At 57.3% G+C, this 21470-nt stretch overlaps 1 protein-coding gene and 1 long non-coding RNA gene across 8 annotated transcripts in view; one reads left to right on the forward strand and one right to left on the reverse strand.

Moving 5' to 3' along the window:
* The window catches only part of OSBPL2 (oxysterol binding protein like 2), a 36364-nt gene extending 22796 nt beyond the window's left edge, over positions 1 to 13568 (forward strand). For 5 of the 7 annotated variants that reach the window (XM_074347554.1, XM_074347553.1, XM_074347559.1 and 2 more), the window contains 9 exons: positions 948 to 1082; positions 1704 to 1801; positions 3941 to 4123; positions 5638 to 5745; positions 6379 to 6468; positions 8182 to 8296; positions 9847 to 9975; positions 11328 to 11451; positions 11730 to 12158. In XM_074347554.1, the coding sequence (XP_074203655.1) occupies positions 948 to 1082; positions 1704 to 1801; positions 3941 to 4123; positions 5638 to 5745; positions 6379 to 6468; positions 8182 to 8296; positions 9847 to 9975; positions 11328 to 11451; positions 11730 to 11947 (1200 nt within the window). In that variant the 3' untranslated portion in view covers positions 11948 to 12158. Of the gene's footprint in view, positions 1 to 947; positions 1083 to 1703; positions 1802 to 3940; positions 4124 to 5637; positions 5746 to 6378; positions 6469 to 8181; positions 8297 to 9846; positions 9976 to 11327; positions 11452 to 11729; positions 12159 to 12847; positions 12939 to 13255 lie in introns of those variants that run through there. The other 2 variants (XM_074347558.1, XM_074347560.1) reach the window with 2 other exon arrangements.
* On the reverse strand, positions 10315 to 21420 carry LOC123616653 (uncharacterized). Its single transcript, XR_012500710.1, has 3 exons — positions 21287 to 21420; positions 11230 to 11522; positions 10315 to 10841 (listed from the first exon to the last, which is right to left on the reverse strand). It is a non-coding gene; the product is annotated as an uncharacterized LOC123616653 (long non-coding RNA).
* Between the last annotated feature and the right edge of the window lie 50 nt (positions 21421 to 21470).

Genomic DNA, 21470 nt, shown 5'->3' on the forward strand with positions numbered 1-21470 from the left:
CTTTCTGGCCTTCCGATGTGTGTTTGCTGGAGGAATGGCGGGGTAGGCTTCTGCACGTGGGACGGCTGGACCAGGGGATGAGGGGTGTGCAGGCTTGCTGGTGTGGCCAGAGTCCCCTGCCCTGCCCTGTAGGCTGCACTATTTTGCATTCCCAGCAGCAGGTGTGGGGTCCTGGTTCCACACAGCCTTGCCAACGGGCAGGGTCGAGGGTTTAGGGATTTGACACTTCAGGGAGTGTGAATGGAGACTCCACATTCATTTATTTCCCTTCTCCTGATGTGAGCAGGGCCAGCATGTGCCCTGGCTTCACGGCTGCCGTGTTGCTTTTCCCCCCTTCCCCTTCCCTCCCTTCTGACCAGCTCTCCCCCTGCCCCTGCTCTGCCCCTGCCCTGCCCTTCCTTGAGAAGCTGTCCTCTTCCTGGAGGGACCTCTGTTTCTCAAAGTTCCTGAGCGATGCCTTCCTGGACACCGGCTCCCATGGTGCCCCACACCCTCCCTGCTTCCCCTCTCACTGTGGCCACGTGAAGGCCAGGGCTGTCTGCTTCCTGTGCCCTCAAGGTGCCTGAGAGCAGGGCCACCTTGGGGGTCTCCCCTGCCGGGCTGGGGGTTTCCAGGTCACCCGGGGGTGATGGCTTCAAACGATGCTTTAGGACCACAGAACTGGAGGTTGTGTGGAGAGCACGTTGGGGTGGGGCAGTCCGTCCTGGAGCTCCTGTGGTCCCATGCCACGCATGGGCATGGGCCATGCCGGAGGAGATGTGGAGGGTACTGGGCACCAGCATGTGGGAGGCAGCTGTCCCTCCCAGACCAGGGTTCACCCACAGCACCCTTAAGATCTTGTCCAGGGCAGGTGGCTGTGGCCCCTGAAGTGATGCTCAGGGAGAGGCGGGTGTGGGGCCTGGTGTCTGGGGAGAGCCTGCCGATCACCAGTCCCCCACTCTTTCCAGGAGCTGTCCAAGATCACAATGCCGATCGCCTTCAACGAGCCCCTGAGTTTCCTGCAGCGGATCACGGAGTACATGGAGCACGTGTACCTCATTCACAAAGCCTCCTGCCAGGCCCAGCCCCTGGAAAGGATGCAGGTGGGCGGTGGGCTCCTTGCGGGGGCGCCAGGGACCGTGCCCGGTTGGGTGCAGACCGTAGCCTTGAGGGGACATGGCACCTGCCATTCAAGTGGCCTCATTGTGCCAGGGACCCGGGCACACAGCAGGGGGACGCTGGGAGGAGGGCCGGCACAGCTCCCACGACGCGCCGAGCTGTCCTGCCCAGCGGCTGGGCGTGTGTTCGGGCATGTTCTCCAGGGTGTGGCATCGGGCGTCGCAGCCACCCATGGGCCGGGCCCAGGGAGCTGCAGGGGTGGCGGGGCTGGCACTCGGCCCCTCTGGGTCCTTTCAGCACCACCACCCCGTGCGCGTGTGTGCGTGTGCATGCACGCGTGTCTGTAGGTGTGTGCATGTGTGACAGGCAGGGCCTGCGAGGAAGGGAGGCCCGGGCTGGGGGGGTGAGAGGCAATGGCTTGCTGTCTGTGGCTTTGAGGAAGTGGTGGGTGATAAACACCATTTCCTCGGAAGTGCTGTGGTTTCAAATGTGTCACAAGTGGAAGACTGAGAAGTCCCCAGGGAGGAGGTGCCTGGGGTGCCCTCAGCAGCCCCGGGCCCCCGTGTCCCGGCAGCTGCCCCTCACCGCCCTGTGCTTGTTTCCAGTCTGTGGCTGCCTTTGCCGTGTCGGCTGTGGCTTCCCAGTGGGAGAGGACCGGCAAGCCGTTCAATCCACTCTTGGGAGAGACGTACGAGTTGGTCAGGTAAGGGCACCGGGCCCTTCCGGAGGGTCTGGCGTGTGGGACCCTCCGTGACAGACGAGCATTGATGTCTCCGCGCTGAGAACAGGCCCTTCTAATTGAGGGGCTGGAGACACTGGGGGCGGGAGGTGCTTCACACATGAGGGGGTCATGTTAATGACATAACAGGACCCGAGAAAGAAACACGTAGGAGCAGAAGAACGCATTCGATGCAGGAACGGGGAGCGGAGCGGAGCGTGGGGCGGCTGTGTCTCCACGCCCGAGTGCTTCCGCGTGGTGCAACTCACAGCGTCTTTTCTTTCTCTCAGAAAGCAAAGAACGGGGTATTGTGTGACTGATGCACCTGGGATTCAGAGAAATGTAGTTTCTCTGAAACTTCCGGCTGTGGTTTTGGGTTCTTTATTGCACGTGTATTATTAAGGGTTTTTCCATTGGTGGTGATTGTGGGATTTGGGGATGCTGGTCTGGTTAAAACGGGCACGCTTTAGGTGTGCAAAGAGTCTAAAACTGGCATCTTCAGTAACGAGGGTGGCCCGCACACCTGCGTACACGTCGCTTACCAAGTTGGGAAAACGACTCAAATGTCACCGATGCAAGTTCTCCTCTGTTCTGGCCTGCTCGGCTGCCGGCCCCTCCTCCACAGACCCAGGGCGGGCTGAGCTGGGAGGAAGCACGGCGGGTGCTGCGTGGGGCTCCTTGGTAGGTGACGGAGGGACTCAGCAGGGACCTGGGGTCCCGGCACGTCACGGCAGGAGGGACAGTCCTGTGTCTTCAGTTTGCAGGCGAGGGGAGACTGGCCTAGAGTGTCGCTCTCAAGGGGACCTGTTGGTCTTGACCTTGTGCAGAGTGTCCCTCCTGCCCGGAACGCTTGGGCTGAGCAACGGTCTCCTCCCTCCGCTCAGTGTGCTTCTGTGCCCATGTCGGAAAGTCTTCTCATCCAGCTGCTGGAAGATTGTTAGCGTTTTGGTTTATCAGCAGCATCATTGCAGTATGTGAAAAGAGAAATCAAAGCATAATACGAAAGAAGTTCTGGACACCGGAAAGTGAGCAGATGTGTTAAAAAAAACCGTGAATGACCCCAGACGCCGAGTCCAGCGTGACCCCTGCTTGCTCGTCTCTTTCCGGGCTTGACGCGGGCTGAACGCAGTTCCACAGACTGACAGGAGACAGTCACGTCTCTAGACTCCGGCAGGTCCCGCTCCCACCGGCGTCTCCGTGCGTGATGCGTGCGAGACGGAGCCATCCCCCCGTCTGGGGAGCGACACGACTAAACCCAGTCGCTCACCAGTGTCTTTTCCTCCTTACGATTGCTCTTGGGGAGCTAAAAATAACACTTTCTTTTCTTAGACAAGTATTCATTTTGTAAATTACATACTTTGGTAGGCAACCTTTTAAAATCTAATTTTTTCAACTTTCTTTCCTCTGTAATGATTGGAAAGTCTAATTCCAGTTAAGCTAGTAATTATGTGGTTTAGCTTTTATAATTTTTAAAGACTACAACTGTAGGTGTATTCACAGTTCTGGAACAATTAAAAAATGACATTTTTATTGAAAAAGAGACTGCACTAAAAATCCTATTTCCTGGCCAGAAATATCTTGGGGCATAAGACATCTCATCACAAAAAATCCAGGAGCCTTGGAAGAAGGCTGGAGAGGAGCCCCCTCGGGAAGGCTGTGAGGTCCTTCTCTGAGTTTATTGGGCAGTGGGTGTCCCTCGAGGCTAGGATGACAGTTTGCTCTCAGGCCTCTGAGTCACTGGTTCTAAGAGCTGCTTGTTCACCTGTGTGGGGGCTGAGCAGAGGGCCAGGGGGAAGGCCTCTCCGCACCGTCATTCTCTGTGTGGGGCTCACGCTGGCCCTGGAGGCACAGTGTGTGTGCGCGCACGCGTGTGTGCGTGGTCAGCCTTAGGCCACCTGTGACGTCGAGGGCAGTGTCGGGTATCTGCCACGTGTGGCAGCCCGGCGTGGCCCCATCATCCCAGGCCCCTCCCAGACTCGGGGGTGGGGGCTCCTGTGGGTCGAGCTGTGGCTGCACTGGGGGGCGGGGGGTGCTGGGCTGACCTCACTGGGTTTTCCTGGCACTGACGAGGCTCTGTCACTGTCCCTCCTGCCCCTCTCCTTCTTTTCCTGTTTTTGTACCCAGGGAAGATTTGGGGTTCAGATTTATATCCGAGCAGGTCAGCCACCACCCCCCCATCAGCGCGTTTTACTCGGAGGGCCTGCACCGGGACTTCCTGTTCCACGGCTCCATCTACCCGAAGCTGAAGTTCTGGGGCAAGAGCGTGGAGGCCGAGCCGCGGGGCACCATCACGCTGGAGCTTCTCAGGTAAGCGGGAGGAGATCCACCTCCACTGAGGACGGGGACGCCCTCTGGCTGAGGGCTCGTGCGTGTTCTTGGGGCGGGCAGCCTTTCCCATGGCTGAGACGTCTTCCAAGGAGAGCTCTGGGCTGGAGACTCTGCCGGGGCCGGGCTGATCCTCGGAGAGCTCTCCTTATAAAGTCCGTGCTGATTGCACCCACCCATCCTCTCCCCTGCCCCGGCGGTCTGGGCGCATGCAGCTCCTAGGGGCGGGGCGGGGTGTCTGTCGGGGTCCCATGGGGGTGCGGTCAGGCCGCGGGCCAGACGGAACGTCTGCTTCCCAGCTTGCTTTGTGTCCACCAGCCGGAGCCCTCAGGTCCTGGCTGCCCGCCTCTTCATAGGGCTGTTCAGATGCAGGGCTGCCACCCCCAGGGCCAGGACCACGGTGGGGAGTGGCACCAGGACCTGACCTAGTCTCAGGAGCGGCCGTCACCTTAACTGCCCCCCACACGTCTGTCAGCTCGCAGACCAGCCCTGGTCGAGTGTAGGGAGGGGTGACATGGGGCTCAAACTCCGGGAGGGGGAGCAGCAGGGACCATGTCCGCGCTGCCCGTGCATCTTCAGTCCCACCTCAGCACTCCCCATCCCATGTCGCTCAGAGCCTCGGCAAAACCCGAGTCTCGAGTCTCGCAGCCGCGTGGTGTGGCAGGCCCGTCGCAGACTCAGTCCAGGCCAGGTGCGCAGCAGCTCCCCGAGGGGTGAGCCTGTAAGGAAGCTCCTGATGTGGTTTTGCTTCCCGGGGCCCCCCTGGCTGAGGAGCCCTATCTCCCCAGTACTGCCCCCCTGCCCCGTGCACCTCGGGGCAGAAGAGGTCCCTCGGCGGGGAGGGCAGCCCCTTCAGGGAGATGTGCTCGTCCCGCGTGGTCTTGGCTTTCTCAGGGGAGGCGTGGGGAGCTGGAAGGTTGCAGACCTTCTGGGTTCCGCTGGGAAATTCAAGGAAATCCAAATATTCGCCACGAGATGCCAGTGTGCTGCGCGGCTTCCGCCCTTGGTTATGGCTCTGACGCAGCCCCGGGCCTGGTGGTCTGCTCCCCTCATGTTTGTGGGGTTTCTTTTCTCCTGGGGAGGCGTCTGGGGAGGACACAGGCTGGTGGAGAGGTGTGTGCACGCCCAGCCCCCACTCCCCCCATCCCCCCCCCCCCGCGCGGCGCCCCGGGCCACGCTGCTCCCGCAGGACGGGGCTGAGGGGCTGTTCTGTTGGCAACTTCACAGGAAGCCTCTTGTCTTCGTCTGCCTTTTATTGCTTATTAACGTGTCTCGACATTGAAGTAGAAAGCTTTGTTGATGCTCAAAGGAAAGAAGGACGTTTCAAACAAATGTGAACCATTAGCTGCTGTTGGAGGGAGTTCAAAGCGGCGTTCTGCCCTTCGCCAGGTTTTAAGTCAATTACGGCTTAATTCCGTCTGGTACTTTGCTTTTGAGGTCACACAGTGTCTTTGCTTTGCTGGCCTCTGACGCGCCTGTTCCTGGGCTCATTTCAGACATAATGAAGCCTACACCTGGACCAACCCCACCTGCTGTGTGCACAACGTGATCATCGGGAAGCTCTGGATAGAGCAGTACGGGACGGTGGAGATCGTGAACCACAGGTAGCGGCCACGGCCGCGGGGCGCCCCGCGGTGCCTGCCGCGCCCCAGGCCGTGTTCTCCGGCTCCTCGGGGTCCCCCCACCATCGCTCGTGGCCCTCAGCTTCAGGCGGGAGACCCCACGCGGGTGGCGGCTGGAGCTGATTCTGATCGGCATCGGCAGGAGCTGCCAGCAGCGCGCCACGTGGGTGCTCGCTCTGCTCGCAGTCACAGCCGTTCATCTGCTTTGATGTTGTAACCTGCACTGCAGATCCGTGTGATCGCCAGTGAGAAGGCTTGCCCACTGTCCAGCCTGCCTTGCCTTGTACTCCTGGAAGCTCCTGGCTGGCTGGCTGTCTGGCTGTCTGGCTTTGTTTTTTAACAGCTTCGTTGAGATATAATTTACGTATCATACAATCCACCCACTTAAAGTGGACATTCAGATGATTCTTAGGAAACGTTCTGAATTGTGCAGCCGTCACCACAAGGCCGTGCTAGGACATTGCCATCACCCGGGAAGGTCCCCGTGCCTGTCTGCGGTCACTCCCCACGCTGCCCCTGTACTGGGCAGCACCCGCCTGCGCACACTCTCTCTCTCTTTGCCTTTTCTGGACGTGTCATGGCCACAATAGAAGCCTGTGTTTGTTTTTCCCGCAGAACTGGAGACAAGTGTGTGCTTCACTTTAAACCGTGTGGACTGTTTGGAAAGGAACTTCACAAAGTAGAAGGCTACATTCAAGACAAAAAGTAGGTCCGCACGTGGGTTGGATCACGGGGTGCAGTGCTGCACGCATTCTCCGCGAAAGATGGCGTTGTGAGGGGGACGTCTGTCCGTGGTAGAAAAGTTACGACTCTTGTTCAGGAAACAGCATTTCTTCGCTGAGCACAAAGGAGACAGGGCTAAGCTAGGTGTGATTTCTCGGTGCGTGATGGAGCCGGCTCCCTGCTCTTGAGGGTGAGAGATCTGGGCCTGTTTGGCTGTGATGAACTGGACGTGAGAGATCAGACGTCTCCCTGCTGCTGGTCCCGCGGCCGCACAGGCGGAGCGAGGTTTTAGAGTCCGACCCTTCGTGTCCTCCTCCTGCTGGCCTCGCTCGTCTGCTGTCGGGCGAGACGCAAAGCCCCGCTGACGAGCACTGTGCTCGTGTGGCTGCCCGTCCGTCTGTGAGCTGGAGTCTTCCAGCGGTTTGGGGAGCAGAGGAACGGCCAGTACTATTTTAACAAATTTTCTGGGTTTCCCTCAGTTAGTTACCTCATGTGTTAGGTCTCAAATTTCTCTCTTTTTTCAGCAAGTAGTTTGGGCCATATAATGGCCATCAGACTCCTCCCAGCCCCTAACGTCTGTACATTCTCCAGCAGAAACAAGTCTCCAGGCTAAAGCAGTGGGCGCTCTTGCCCCTCCCACCCTGTGGGTGCCAGACACTCATCTGTTCAGACGGCCTTAACATGCCTCTAGACTCAAGGGCAGACCACTGTACCCATTGAACTGCGTCAGGGCTCGGTGTGCGGACCTCACGGGACAGCGGTCCTGTTGGTGGAACCAGCGTGGACAGCTCTGTGAGTGGCCTCTCCCTGCGGAATCCGCCCAGGGAGAGGCTGGTCAGCGCGTCCGCGGACACGGCATCAGGGCCACGCCCCCCAGCCCTCGGCGAGCCGTGCTGACCCGGATCTGAGTTTCTGGTTTTCCACCCCAAATTGAAGTGAGCTCTTTCTTAAAGTCCTCCAAGCTGGCTGCTGCGGGAAGCTGGCCACGACTCCCCACCTGCCAGCTCTCCAGGCCGAGCCTCCTGGACACAGGTGCCCTCCTGGCATGTCCTGTGGCTGGCGGAGCAGAATTTCCAGGGACAGAGTGGCCACTGTGTGCTCTCCCCTCCAGGCAGAGGCAAAAAAGAAAAACAAGGGCCCAATACGGTTGGCATTGTTTCTTTGGAACCAGGCCGAGAGCTCCTGGTGGCTGATCTAGAAAGATCTCTGGAGGTTATTGCTAAATGAAAAGTGCAGGCGGGTGCCGACAGGGGCGTCCGCCTGTGGTCATGAAGATAAGACAGTGTCAGCTGAGCAGAAGGGCTGTGCATGGCATTTATAGAAAAGGGCTGCAGGACGCATGGCACGTGGAACTGTGACGTGTCTTTGAGGCAGTAATCAGGTGCGTCGGCTGTTCCACACCTGCCCCCGCCCTGTCCCCGCAGCCTGTCTTCCTCCCTTCTGGATTTTGTACCTTCATTTTTGCGTTTCTGCTTTGGTATGAGCACGAATAGTCAGTCTCAAACGACATGAAAAGAGATGCTAGAATGCAGCGTTCCACCTTTGCTTTTGTGTCCAGAGATCTCCCTGAAGTTCATAAGAAGACATGCCAGAACGGGGACTTCGTCCATGGTCAAAATTAAGGTGCTGCTTGCTTAGATGAAGAGTTTATAACTGCTGTGAACTTGGTTTTAAAACTCCCCCCTTTGACCACAGCAGGAAGAAGCTCTTTATGATCTATGGCAAGTGGACGGAGTGTTTGTGGGGTGTGGACCCTGGTGCCTACGAGTCCTTCAGGAAGCAGGAGAGGAGAGGCGACTCCCTGAGAAAGGTGAGGCCGGTAAGGGGCTGCCGGCGCGGGCGTCCCCGGTGGGGTGGGGGGGCCCATCCGATGGCCCGGGCCGGCCCTGCTGGAGGCCAGCTCTGGGGAGTGGCCATGCCTGCCCAACACTTGGGGTGCAGGGCCTTCGCGGCCTGGCTGGGAAGGAGCGATGCGCAGAGCCCCATCTAAGAGTGAGCTGCCCGTCTGCCTGAGTCTCGGCGGGCGGGGAGTTTGCCTGCATCCTGGCCGTGTGAGGCTGCCCTTGGAACCCCGGCCCGGCCTCCCCGGGGCTCATCCTTCTGAGCATCTGTCCCTCTGGGCTGTTTTTTCCTGGGCACTTATTGATAAATCTCCTGTCTCCCCGCACCCTGTTAGCTTTGACCTATTAAATGTCACGTGAATGTCATCTCTGCGTTTTCACTTCTGAAGACCAGGTCACATATCCAGCAGCTGGAAAGTTTCGGCGAGCATATTTTGAAATACTGATTACCTTAAGACTGGTTCTTCTTGAGCCTAAAATTGGGAGTCATAGTTCAAAAGAGGTGTCATTTTTTTCTAGATAATAAATTAGAATGTACCAAACCCAAGGTGTTCAATATTTATCTAACAAAATATTCAACCTCTGCTAGGACTGTCAGTGTGTTTTAATATCGTGTTATTTCGTGTGTGCTGTTAGACATCTTTTAAAATAATGCTCTTTTAAATTAAAAAAAAGTTCCATTTAAAACTCTGCAGTAGAACATTGAATCTGCTTAGTGATGTCTCCTAAGCATAGGCTTAGCTTTCTTGCTCCTTTGGGCAACCTCAGAATGAGATGGAGGTTCTGTGGACACCTCTCGTTGAGCTGTGTCTTTCCTCAGCTTCTGGCATCAAACCGCACCCCCACGGGCGGTGGTGCCAGGCCCTGCACCGGGTTGGGGGGGCGTCCCTGGCCGAGTCTGCCATCGTCTCAGTGTGCTCCCCTAACGGCTGCTTGAATGACCTCGCTCTTCCTTCTCCAGGTCCCACTGATTTTGACAAATGAGTGCAGTTGTAACTTACATTAATTTTTAAGTTTTGTTTTGGGTGGGGAGGTAATTTTTTTTATTTATTTATTTATTTATTTATTTATTTATTTATTTATTTATTTATTTATTTATTCTTAGAGGAGGTGCTGGGGATTGAACCCAGGACCTCATGCATGCTAAGCATGCGCTCTACCACTTGAGCTATACCCTCCCCCAGTTGTATCTTTTCATTAAGATGCGCTCTCCAGTTGAGGTTCGGGCTAGAAAGGCTAAGATACCGTGAAATCAGCCAGTATGACTCCCTTCTCGGCTGAGAGCAGAACCACGGCCTGTGGGGAGGCCCTCGGCCCAGACGTGACCACTCAGGAGATTTACCCTGAGCTATCTGAGACGGTGTCCCCCCACCCAGCGGCGGTCAGACTCCAGAGACCATGCCCCCAAGGAGAGGGCGAGCAGTCCTCTGTGCTCACCCTGCGTGGGGCTGGGAGCTGGTGCTGGGGAGCCCGGGAGAGCTGCGCTCTGGCCACCACACCAGGGTGCTCTGTCTCTCAGGACGACGTCCCCGAGAAGGCTGATGGTGATGTGGTGGATGCCGTGCCGGAGGCGCAGGACACCGTGCAGGTCATTCCAGGCAGCAAGCTGCTCTGGAGGGTCAACACCCGGCCCCCCAACTCCGCGCAGGTGCGTGCCCCCCCACCCCCGTGCCTGCCAGCTGCCTCGGGCCATCGTCCCAGAGCAGAGAGTCCCTTGTCACCTGGGGGCTCCCTGCCCTCGCAGAGCCAGGTCCTGACCCCGCCCGACGCATCACGGTGACACTTGGCCCATGCACACACCACAGTACCCGTGCCACACTGCGTGCCCTGGGTCTACGCTGGCAGCACCTGACCGAAATAGTTTCCAAATTGATTTTGAGGTTATCTCTCTGACTTGTCTGTTTAGGTGCTTAAATACATTTTGATATTTATTTTGGAAAATTGCGCTTATAATTTGGGTTACATCTAATACATTTGTTATATTACATACAATAATGTAGAATATGTAAAAATAATGCGATGATTGAATATAATAACGTAATGAATTACATGTTATTTTAGTATGTAAGTTGTATGTTGTTTGTATATATAATACATATACAACGTACGTTTAATTTTTATTATATCACATCCTATAAGCAAAGCACGGAGTGTAAAATAGAGGGAACAAAATGAAGCATTCACTGATAGATACGTTACCCCAGCACAGCCACTGCTGTAATTTAGTAGAATACAAGATAGTGTGAAATAATAGAGAGAAAAAGCTGATGTTGAAAAATGACGCTCCATCCCTCGGCTCGGGGAGTATTTACTGAGTCGGGTGAGTGGGCCCAGTCGCTGGGGCCGGACGAGCAGAGAAGAGGCAGGTGAGGACCCAGCCCCTGGTCCCGCCGGGAGGCCGGGCCGTTAGGAGGTGCTTGGGGAGCAGGCCGGCGTGGGGCCCGGGGTGCTGGCGTCAGTGCTGATGGAGTGGCAGGTGGGCCTCCTCAGGACGGGGAGACGTTGAGCAAGGACCTGGGGGGACAGGGCGGGCCGTGTGGCTATTGGGCCTTGGTCGGGTAGAGGGGGCAGCCGGGGCCCGAGCAGGAGCTCCACTGTCCGTGGGGCACCATGGGGTCATTTGAGCAGTGAGGGGACCCGTGGGCAAGAACAGAAGGGGGAGTCTGGGGGGAGGCGGGTCCCAGGGTCCCGGCTGTCGGAGGTGCTGAGTTTGTTTCTCTCAGACACCACAGGAGACTGAGGAGACAGCCGTGCAGACTGCAAGTCAGGGTGAGGGTCTGGGCAACCTAAGAAGGGAGACCCCCCAGGGTTGGAGGGGAGCCCCCAGGGTCAACCTGGCAAGCACATGTCCTGCCCTGGGCGACCTTGACAGGAGCACCTCCAGTGACCCGGTGACGCTCACTGCTTTGAAGGGGTTCAGAGTGTCTGTGGCTTCGAGTTGTGAGTGGTGCACAGAAGAGGGCACCGTTGATGGTGACACCCCTGTGCCTGTCCCTGCAGATGTATAACTTCACCAGCTTCACGGTCAGCCTCAACGAGCTGCACACAGGCATGGAGAAGATCCTGGCGCCCACAGACTGCCGCCTGCGCCCCGACATCCGAGGGATGGAGAACGGCAACATGGGTGCGTCTCCGGCGGGGGCGGGCGTGTGCGTGGCGGGGCTGGGGAGCCGGGGCGCCCAGGCCTGGCTGAACCTGCAGATGCAGGAAGAGGGATGCAGTTGGTTCAACTAAACAAGCAAGCGTTAAACCTTCTAGGACAGTGCTGCCCAGACGCCTGTGGCGAACGAGAAAATGCCTAGCCTGGCCCAGACCGGTCCTCTTATAAATAAGATTGCATTACTAGAAACATGGAATGAAAATTAATACCTACAAGATCCAAGTCTCCTATTTTCTTTGTAGGTTCGATAGAGAATAAGGTGGTATTTCAAAAACCAGACATGTTATTTAAAAGCCATGCGGCATGTGAGCAACAGGGGATTCAGGGCCACCGACTGTTACGTATAAAAGAAGCAACAAGGGCGCATCGAGCAGCACAGGGCGCGCAGCCAGCGCTTTGCGATCATTACAAGTGGAGCGTGACCTTTAGCAACTGCGCATCAGTGTGTTGTCTACCGTAACTTACCTGAGAAAAGAAAGGAAAAAGGAAAATGACGACTCAGGCTGAACTGAGGAGTGAAGGGGAAAGAAAGGGGAATACACTGGTTTGTGGCTTACGGCCCCCCGGGGGGAGTTAATGATTCTGTCTAAACAGACACGGATTGAAGGTTTTGTTTTAAGTTTCAGTTTTAACGATAACCTTTAGATCAAAAATAAAGAGTTTTCAAAGCATTAGAATAAACACATATTCAAATAAAAAGGTCACGCATCAGGGAAGCCCCTGATCCGGTCAGCCCCGCGGCTGTGACAGATGCTGGTCCCACGCTGGCCCCTCTCTGCGAGGACGCTGGCGGGCCGGGGGCCCCTGTGCTCGCTTCCTGCACGTGGCTCGCCGTCGGCCAGGCAATGCGCCACGTCTGTCTCGTGTCCCGGGTGTGTCCCGGTGGCTCCAGTAAAGGAAGTGCTTGTGGAGGAAGGAGGCTGATGGGTGGCTCCCCGCTCCTTCCAGTGAGGCCGGTGGTGCCTCGGGAACCAGCACAGCAGTGCCCCCCAGGGTCGAAGGTCCGGTGGCCCATCATCCCTGAGGGAGGTGGCCCTGGGCTGTGCCCCAGGGGTCACCAAAGGCGCCACCCCGAGGGGAGATGGGCCGACGGGCCGCCGAGCCGCCCACCTGCCCTTGGTGTCCGGAACGCACTACCCGTCCAGCCCGCCGTGCCGAGGTCTGGGCCTCGCCGCGTCCTGCTCTCAGGCCTGGTTTCCTGTGATGGAATTTACGTCTGTGGTTTCCTCCCCTAAGTGCGGCTTCTCACCTGGGGTCGAAGAGGGGTCCCGCGTGTGCTGTCTCAGCCCCGGCCTGCTCGACGTGCACCCGACATGCCTGTCCCCTGAGTCCTCACCCTGACCCTGTGCTTGCGCCCTAGACCTGGCGAGTCAGGAGAAGGAGCGGCTGGAGGAGAAGCAGAGGGAGGCCCGGCGGGAGCGGGCCAGGGAGGAGGCCGAGTGGCAGACGCGGTGAGGCACCCAGTGGCCACGGGCGGGGAGGGGCATGGACACCTACTCACCCCGGGGGCTTGAGGGGGCCCACACCCCCCACCTGGGGCAGAGATGGGGGCCCACACCACCCACCCACCTGGGGCAGATGGGGGCCCACACCACCCCCCCACCTGGGGCAGAGGGGGGCCCACATAACCCCCCCACCTGGGGCAGAGGGGGGCCCACACCCACCCTGGTGCTGCCTACTTAGAGGGGTCACACTAAGCTGAAGAAAAGACCAACAGCCGTGTGTCCCTGTGTCCGCTGGCTTCCTGACCACCTCCTCTGTGTCGCAGGTGGTTTCACCGAGGCAGTAACCCCTACACCGGGACCCCCGACTGGCTGTACACAGGGGGCTACTTTGAGCGGGATTTCTCAGGCTGCCCAGACATCTACTGAGGGGCTGGACCGACCCCCGGACCCGAGACCGAGAGGCTGGCCTCTGTCGAGCGGCTGCTCTGACCTTCGGTCATGGCAGAAACCAGCTTTTCCAAGGGCTGTTCGTGGAGATAGCACTGTCCCTGGTTGAGGATTTAATTCTAATTAACTATTGATTGCCAAACATTTTACTACTGTTGCAGTCTCTTCATAAAGCTTCACTTGGGATCATCATGTTTCCATTAAGGTTTGAAAAGGAAAATTCTTATAGCTCCCTTTCATGTGACAGGCTGGCTGGGGCTCGCTTAGCTTACAGCACCCTCTTAATTATAAAAGTTATAACTGAAGGAAGTAGCAGGCAGGGGTCCACATTCCTCCTTGCCATGCAGCGACAGAGGGCTTCTGAAAGCGTTTGAATGTGAAGCAGTAACAGGAAAAGATGGATCCTAACCCTGCACGCAGCTTCACAAAGGCCGGGAGTCGCTGTCTAAATTGTGGTGACCCCAAAGTGAAGGTTTTCAAAGCGTCAGATTGAAAGAAATGAAAAGTTGTCAGAGTCTGTATTTTTTACCAGTCTTCAATAATGTAAAGATTACTTTTAAAATATTTAAGTTAAAACTACTTGAATAGTATTTTGCTGAAGAGCAAGGTACGTGTTAATCACCACTCGTACACTGTCCAAAATGAAGCGTTAACCACGACAACCTAGGGTGGCCCGCAACACTGAGTCCTTGACCGAAGGTCCCCAGCCGGCTCCCGACCCTGAAGGGAGCCTGCCTCCGGCCATGGCTGCCCCTCTTGTCACCGGGGTCCCTGTCCCCGCAGGCCATGCCCCACCACAAGCAGGAGTCCTCGCTCACGTCCACCTGTCCCCACGGCCCGCGTGGCCCCGTCTCCCCAGCATGCACATATGGAACACACGGGCCTGGGCCGGGCGCCGGGGGAGGGCCGAGTGGATTGCATCCAGCTGTGCCGTCCGTCTCTGCACGGTCTGCGCCCAGTGATCGACCTCTGTCTGCAGACAAGCCAGCCCCGTCCACGCTAGAGCTCTTTGAATGGAAGACAGTCTCACGCGTGTGCACACGCAGTTGTGTGGAGCGGTGGGTTCTCAGCGAGAGGGTGTCGTCATTGTGTGTCCAAGCTTCAAAACCACATTTGTAATTAAAACACTTTTAAAAGTGAATCCTTGTTCTGAAGGCTGATTCCGTCCCTTTGGAGACCAGGAGCGTGGTGTGGTGTCAAATCTGGGAGCATGTACCCAATGGGACCTGCGCAGGTGGCTGGCGACCGGCAGAGGCCCCCGAGGACACGTGGTTTGACATTATGCAGAGAGGAGATGTTGAGACACCTGGGCGCTAGGATGGGAGCTGCCAGCCTCTGAGTGGGGAGACGCAGCCAAGCCGGCCTCCTGCAGGAAGGGGTGAGCCAGGGGTGCCGAGGGGGCAGCGCAGGACACGTCTCCAACAGCGGCACTTGGGCAGCTTGGCAGCTTCCGTGGATCCCGTTTTTCGTCACCTCCAGGAATTTGTCGTCCGGCTTGCATCTCTGGGTCCTCCCTGAGGTCAGGTTCCAGAGCATGGCTGGTTCAAGAGTCAAAGGAGAAAGGGTGGGACGGCTGTGGACACAGAAGCTCGGCCGTTACGGTTCTAAGAAAGTTTCTCCACGGAAGATGCTCTTTAAAGGAGGCCCACCCGCAACAGGCGTGTTTGGCCCGTGTGGGAAGTGGTGGCCTTGCTGTTGGCCCCCATTGTGACTGTGGCTTTGACAAAGGGCCTGGGGGCTCGTTAGAGCCCTCCTGTAACTCAGGACATCCTTAGGGGTGAGGAGCAGAGCACACTTTTCCCAAGGAACTTTGTGTTTTGGTTTTACTCCTTTGAAGGGGGGATTCAGTTACATGCCCACTGATTCAGTGGACACTTACCGTGGACCATCGGGGGTCAGCCATGCGAGGCAGACACGTCAGAGCACATTTCATGGAAATGTGAGTGTTACGCGCATGCTGGTGCTGGCTGGATTTAACAGGCCGCCTGGCGTCTGGTCGCGGCTCGGTTGCTGGGCCACATAGGTCTGTCCCAGGAGGGGCACTGTTCTCCGGGTGGGGTCAAGGGTCAGGGCATCACCGGCACCGGTGGGCTCCTTGCTTGGGCATGGCCCCATCATGAGAAGGTCGCAGAGAAGCAGGCCCTGGCCCTCACCGCTTCCGCGTTTCGCTACAAAAGCCAGAACCCTGCACGTTACCTCTGGGCTCTGAGGGGCACAGGAGAGGTGGCCCTGCTTCTCTGCAGGATCACAGGTCTTGCCGGGTGGCGGCTGAACGTGACCGTGTGTTATCACAGCTGCCACAGAGCCAGGGAAGCCTGAAGTGGCCCCAGGCAGGTGTTCCTGGCCACCGTCTCCCTTTCAGACTGTCCCCAAAGCTCACGATGCCTGTGATCTGAAAGGATCTGCCCGGCACACAGTCTGGGGCGAGGAGACAAGGTGGGCCCAGCAGGCCCCGCACTCAGAGAAGCACCAAGCACAGCACTGGTGGCTATGGGGAGCCCTGGGCTGGCCCCGGGCCGAGGCCACCAGCCACTTGTCAAGTGAGTTCAGAGCTACACTGCTGGGGAGGCGTTAACCACAAGTGCAGGCGGCATGCCACCTGCTTGCTGGGTCCCTGTCAGGACACAGGTCAGGAAATCAGAGCAGGAGGAGAGAAAGGCCGGGAGTCTCCCCGAGAGCCAGCCAGCCCTCCCATCACCCCAGCAAGAAGCTTCCTCGCAGAACTCCTGCTCCTGGGAAAAGTGCTCCCCACAGAGAGGGAGATTCACAAGGCCCACGTCTCCACGAGGAACAGTGAAACGAAGAAACGGTGTACAATGCTGATAAGCATCCCCGAATCAGACGCCCCAGCGCCCTCGCCCTGCTGAGCTGCGCGGCCGGGGGCGGGGAGGGCGCAGCACCTGCAGAGCCGTCTCCTGCTTGGAACTGACGTCTGGCCGCACAGGCGCGTTCTGTCGGCAGAAAGGTCTCCCTAGTCCTGGTGTCTCCTGTCTCAACATGGAGACCTCCAGATACCTTCCAGAGCACCCTTCTGTGTCCACAGTGGGCGTGAAGATTGGGGGCCCCCAGTCACAGAGCCCGCGCACATGCCCGCAGCACGTCGACGGGCCTCGCCGCCTCCCGCGTTCTGCCTGTGAGGGTTTTGCAGAGTGAAAATGCCATCTCGGTGTCTCTCGGTGCGAGTTTCTGGGGGACACTGCTCCTTTGCCTCTTTGGGAACCGACTGTCCTGGGCCAGACGTTTAGGGAAGGGCTACCCGGTCTCCGCGGAGGATGACCATGCAGACGGGGGCCTCCCTCCATTGCTGTGCGTGTGCTGGGCTGGTTTTCACTGCACGGTTCAGCCTGCCAGCACCACACGAAGTGTCAGGCAAGAAAGGATGCTGGTGAATGGGGATTGATCTGAACGCTTTGATGATCTGTAGTAACGGTCAATATTCATCTGTATTCTCAGATTCTTTGGGGGGACTGGACAGAACCGTGGAGAGAAATGTTAAACCCGAGCTCAGAATAAAGATTCTTTGAAAATGGGCGGTAGCTGACATTTGTCTTGCACTGAACAATTTTCCACCATCTCGGCGACCCCGGCCCCTCTGGGAAGGACTGCGCGTGAGCTGTGGACATGTCCTCGAGCCACGGCATCAGGCGTTTGGCCTGTGTGTCCTGTAGGACTGGCCCAGCGGATGGGACGGATTGTTTCAGAAGACTGCTCATTACAGCAGAGGGGATTCGGGGACACCTGAGACACTGTCGGGTGGTCCACATGAAGGATGAAGAGGTCGGGGCTGTCTGAGCCGCCGGCAGCCCTGACTGACCATCTGTCTCTCTCCTGGGGCTCGGACCCCATGGCTGGAAGCAGGAAATGCCCAGAACGAGGTGTGAGTGACTCCGGGTCCCTGTGCCCCACTGCTGCCCTCGGCGCCCAGAAGCTGTGTGCTTCGCAGGAGGCAGTGTTCCCAGCAGCCACGGTGGCTCCGGGCAAAGGGACAGACAGTCCACGCAGCTGTAATGCTCTCGGCAGGCCCAGGTGCATGGATGTGGGGCTCCGCTGTGTCTGATGCTGGGAGCACAGAGTCCTGAGCCCTGACAGAGCCCGGGTCTGGTGTCCTGGGTGCTTAATCCCCACAATTACCGACCAGTCCGACCCACGGAGGAGGAAAGCGTGGGCTCGCCTGAGCTTCACAGCAGGTGAGTGGAATCCAACCCCTCCACTCAGGGACGCTCGCCCTGTGTGCAGCTAACAAGCTCACACCATCTCGTAACCGCCAGCACGGTCACGTGCAGTTAGGTGACGAGCGTGTCAAGACCACTCCCGGGGGGAAGGACTGTCTCCTCAACAAGTGGTGCAGGGAACTGGATATCCCCGTGCAGAGGGACGGTGCTGAGCCGACCTCACGTACAAAAGTAAACGGCAGCTAACTCAAAATGCGTCAAAGATCTAAATGTGAGACCTAAACAGTAAAACTCTTACAAGAACATGGGGCACAAACCCCCAAGTTGGAATCTGGCAACAGTTCCTTGACTGTGACACCAAAGGCACAAACAACAGCAACAACAAAACAGACAGATGGAACGGCATGAAAAGCTAAGCATTTTTTGTGCTTCAGGCATGATCATCAGAGTGAAAAGGCAGCCCCAGGACGGGAGAAGATGTTTGCAAACCATGCATCTGCTACCACATTAATAGCCAGAACATACAGAGTCCTCCTCAAACTCGGTAACAGCAGCAGCAATAAAAGACCAACCTGATTCAAACCTGAGCGAGGCGGGGAGCCGGCGCGCGGCGGCAGAGCACGTGCTTGGCGCGCCCAGGGTCCTGGGTTCAGGCCCCAGTACTTCCATCAAAAAAAAAAAAAAAAAAGCAAGAGCTTACAAAACACTTCTCCGAAGAAGACACACACGTGGCCAACAAGCACATGGAAGCACGCTCAGCTTCATGAATCATCAGAGACGAAAATCGAAATGAGAGGCCACCACACGCACGTTAAGGTGGCTACTGTCAAAAAAACGGAAAACAGAAATACAGAAGGCCACCCAGAAAGCAGCAGGCTTCGGCGAGCATGTGGAGGAACAGGAGCAATTGTGCGCTGCTGGTGGGAACGGAACGACGACAGCCACTGTGGCCAGCAGAATGGCGGTTCCTCAAAAAATTAAAGACAGAATTACCATGTGACCCAGCAACTCCATGTGAGTGTTTACTCAAAAGAATTGAAAGCAGGGTCTTGAAGAGACATCTGTGCGCTCACGTCCACAGCAGCATCACTCAGCTGAATCGTGGAAGCAGCCCCAGCGCCCACGCTGAGGGCTGGACAAGCAAACTGCGGGCTGTGCGCACATGCCGCGGGAGGGTACTCAGCCTTAAAAAGGAAGGAAGTTCTGACCCAGGCCACAGCACGCATGAAACGTGAGGACGCTGTGCTGAGTGAAGAAAGCAGTCACACAAGGACACAGCCTGTGTCAGCTCCTGGATGTGCGGCGCCGAGAGCAGTCAGGTTCACAGAGGCAGAAGGCAGGTGGTGCCGGGAGGGCTGGGTGTGGGGAGCTGGTGTTGAAGGGACGGAGCTTCAGTTCTACAAGATGAAAAGCGTCTGAAGATGGACGGTGGTGACGGTTTCCCAACACTATGAACGTATTTGCTACCACTGAACTCAACACTTTAAAGTGATCGAGGCGGTAAATTTTCTTTATGTGTATTTTACCACAATAAAAACAAATTGGAAGACCATCATCAGTGGCTGGCAGGGGCTCCGGAGGAGGGATGGCCGGGCAGGCAGGGCGCAGAGGGCGGCGCTGCGGGACGGAGGCAAGCCTTTCAGCGTTAGTCTCAGCCGTGGGGCTACGAGACCATGAGTGAGCCCAGATGTGAACCGCGGGCGACAGGACGTGTCTGGGTGGGAGCCGGGATTACAGCCAGTGCATCGGTCTGGGGGTGTGGGTGGTGGGGAGGCTGTTGGAGGGGGTGTATGGGAACTCTGGGCTTTCTGCTCAGTTTTTGTGTGAACCTAAAATTGCTCTAAAAAAGAAAGTCTGGTATTAAAAAAAAAAAGAAAGAAAACAACAAAAACCACCTCCAAACTGTCCTCCCACATGGCTGTGCCATTCTGTATTCCCAGCACCAAAGACTTCCCAGCTCTTGGTATTGTGCATTTTCTGGTGTTTTTAGCATTCCCATAGGTGTGTTTTAATTTGCATTTCCTTTATGAGTAGTGACGCGGCCTTTCCAGCGCGTCTGGCCATGTGTACACCCTCCTTGTGAAACGTCTGGGCATGTTTTTTGCCGACCTCCGTGTTGGACCCTCCTGAGCCCCACAGGCACCGCACACCCTGCCCTTCACCGGAGGGGGCTGGTGAGGCTCAGGAAGAGCTGCAGCGTCTGCTCTTTTGTTTTGCTGTGGCTGCCGGTGGTCAGGTGCACATGGCCAGGGTCACAGACTGACCTGTGTGACCGCTGGGGCGGGCACACAAACTGACCTGCGTGATGCCTGGCTACCTGTATCTTGTTTCCTACTGTTGATTTTCCATGGGAACTATTGAAAGTGCATAAAGCTTGGGCATTTTTTGAGCCATCCCAGGACACAGGCTCCCTTGGCTTGAGGGGAGGAGGTGCTCATTTGGGGGCCCCTCCCAAGTCCCTGCCTTCAGGTATCTGGAAAGCTGGCTTCCCTGTGACCTCTGGGGGCAGCTTTTTAACTTTCCAAGACTGAACAAGTGGCCCCTGGCCTGCCGGCCTCTCTCTAGGGAAGCCAGATTGGGCTTTGTTTTCGTGCCTGGCTTCATGGAGCGCGGCACGCTGCTGTCTGCGGGCAGTGCACGTGCTCACACGCCGCAGCAGTGCTTACCGTTAGCCCTTCCCCGCCTCGGTCTTTGGAACCCTTTAGATCCTCAAAAATTAACAAGGACCTTTTGTGTAGGTGGGTTTTATCTATGGGTAATTACCATATTAGAAATTTTAAAATATATATTAACTAATTTAAAAAATAACAAACCCATTTCTTATTAACACAAAATAATATTCTTAAATGAAAAACAGCTATATTTTCCAAAACAAACAAACAAAAAAGTGAATCTTAGACCACAAGACAATGGATACAGAACTTGAGGTCCTTTGTCCATTAGAATATTATTCAGGAGTGAAGATGAGTGGGTTACAGCTACGAATATCAACATTAATAAATCTTAGAAACGTTGAAAAGAAAGATTCTTTTCCCTTTTATACCGTTTATAAAAAACTTAGTAAAAACTTCTATGCATGCATACGTAGACAGCAAGCCATCAAGCCTGGTGGGGGGACGGAAGCACGCAGGCCCTGCCTGGGGGAGGACCTGCCTGGGGGAGGAGGTGGCCAGCGTCACCGTCGGCCTGGGCTTGGGAGGGCGCAGCGCTCGGAAGGGCAGGCGTGTAGACGACGGGGAAGATGAAAGAGCTGGGAGGACACCCTTGCGCTTATCTGCCTAGCTTCTCGGAGGACGCGGCCCTCGCTCCGTTCTGACCCCGCTCATCAGCCTCCGGAAGCACAGACAAGGAATGAGGGGCAGCCACGTCCGCACTGTCACGGGGGGTCGGGGGCGTTGTGGAGCGGGGTCTGGGGGCGCCGGGCGGGACCACTGCCTGAGTCCGTGCTGTGCGCCGCACGCGCCCCCTCGAGGCCACCGCTGGTCCGGCCGGCGGTGCTGTCCACGCACCCGCGTCCGGGGCTGCGGTCGGCCACCTGTCCCACGGCACGCAAAGCCGTCCTGCCCGGCCCCAGCGGGCTAGGATACCCCTCCCCTGACCCGGTGACGGCCTCTCTTACGTCTCGGGAGCCGGCGTCCCGCACTGACAGCGAACCCGCGAGACTCTGCCTCTCGCCCCGCAGGTGCCCCCGCCCGGCCCCGCCCCGCCCCGCCCCGCCCCGCCCCGCCCCGCTACCTGGGTCCAACGCCCACGGCTCGGCCCGCGCTCGCCTGGCCGTTTCCGGCGCCGCCGCCAGGGGCCGCCGCCGCGCCCCTATGACACAGCAACAATAGGGGCCGCTCTAGCCCGCATATCCCTCGCCGGCGCTTCCGCCGGAAGAGAGCGGCAGGGGCGGGGGCGGGCCTGGAGGGGCGATGAG

This window comes from Camelus bactrianus, chromosome 19 (genome assembly GCF_048773025.1).
Source record: "Camelus bactrianus isolate YW-2024 breed Bactrian camel chromosome 19, ASM4877302v1, whole genome shotgun sequence".
Lineage (NCBI taxonomy): Eukaryota > Metazoa > Chordata > Mammalia > Artiodactyla > Camelidae > Camelus > Camelus bactrianus.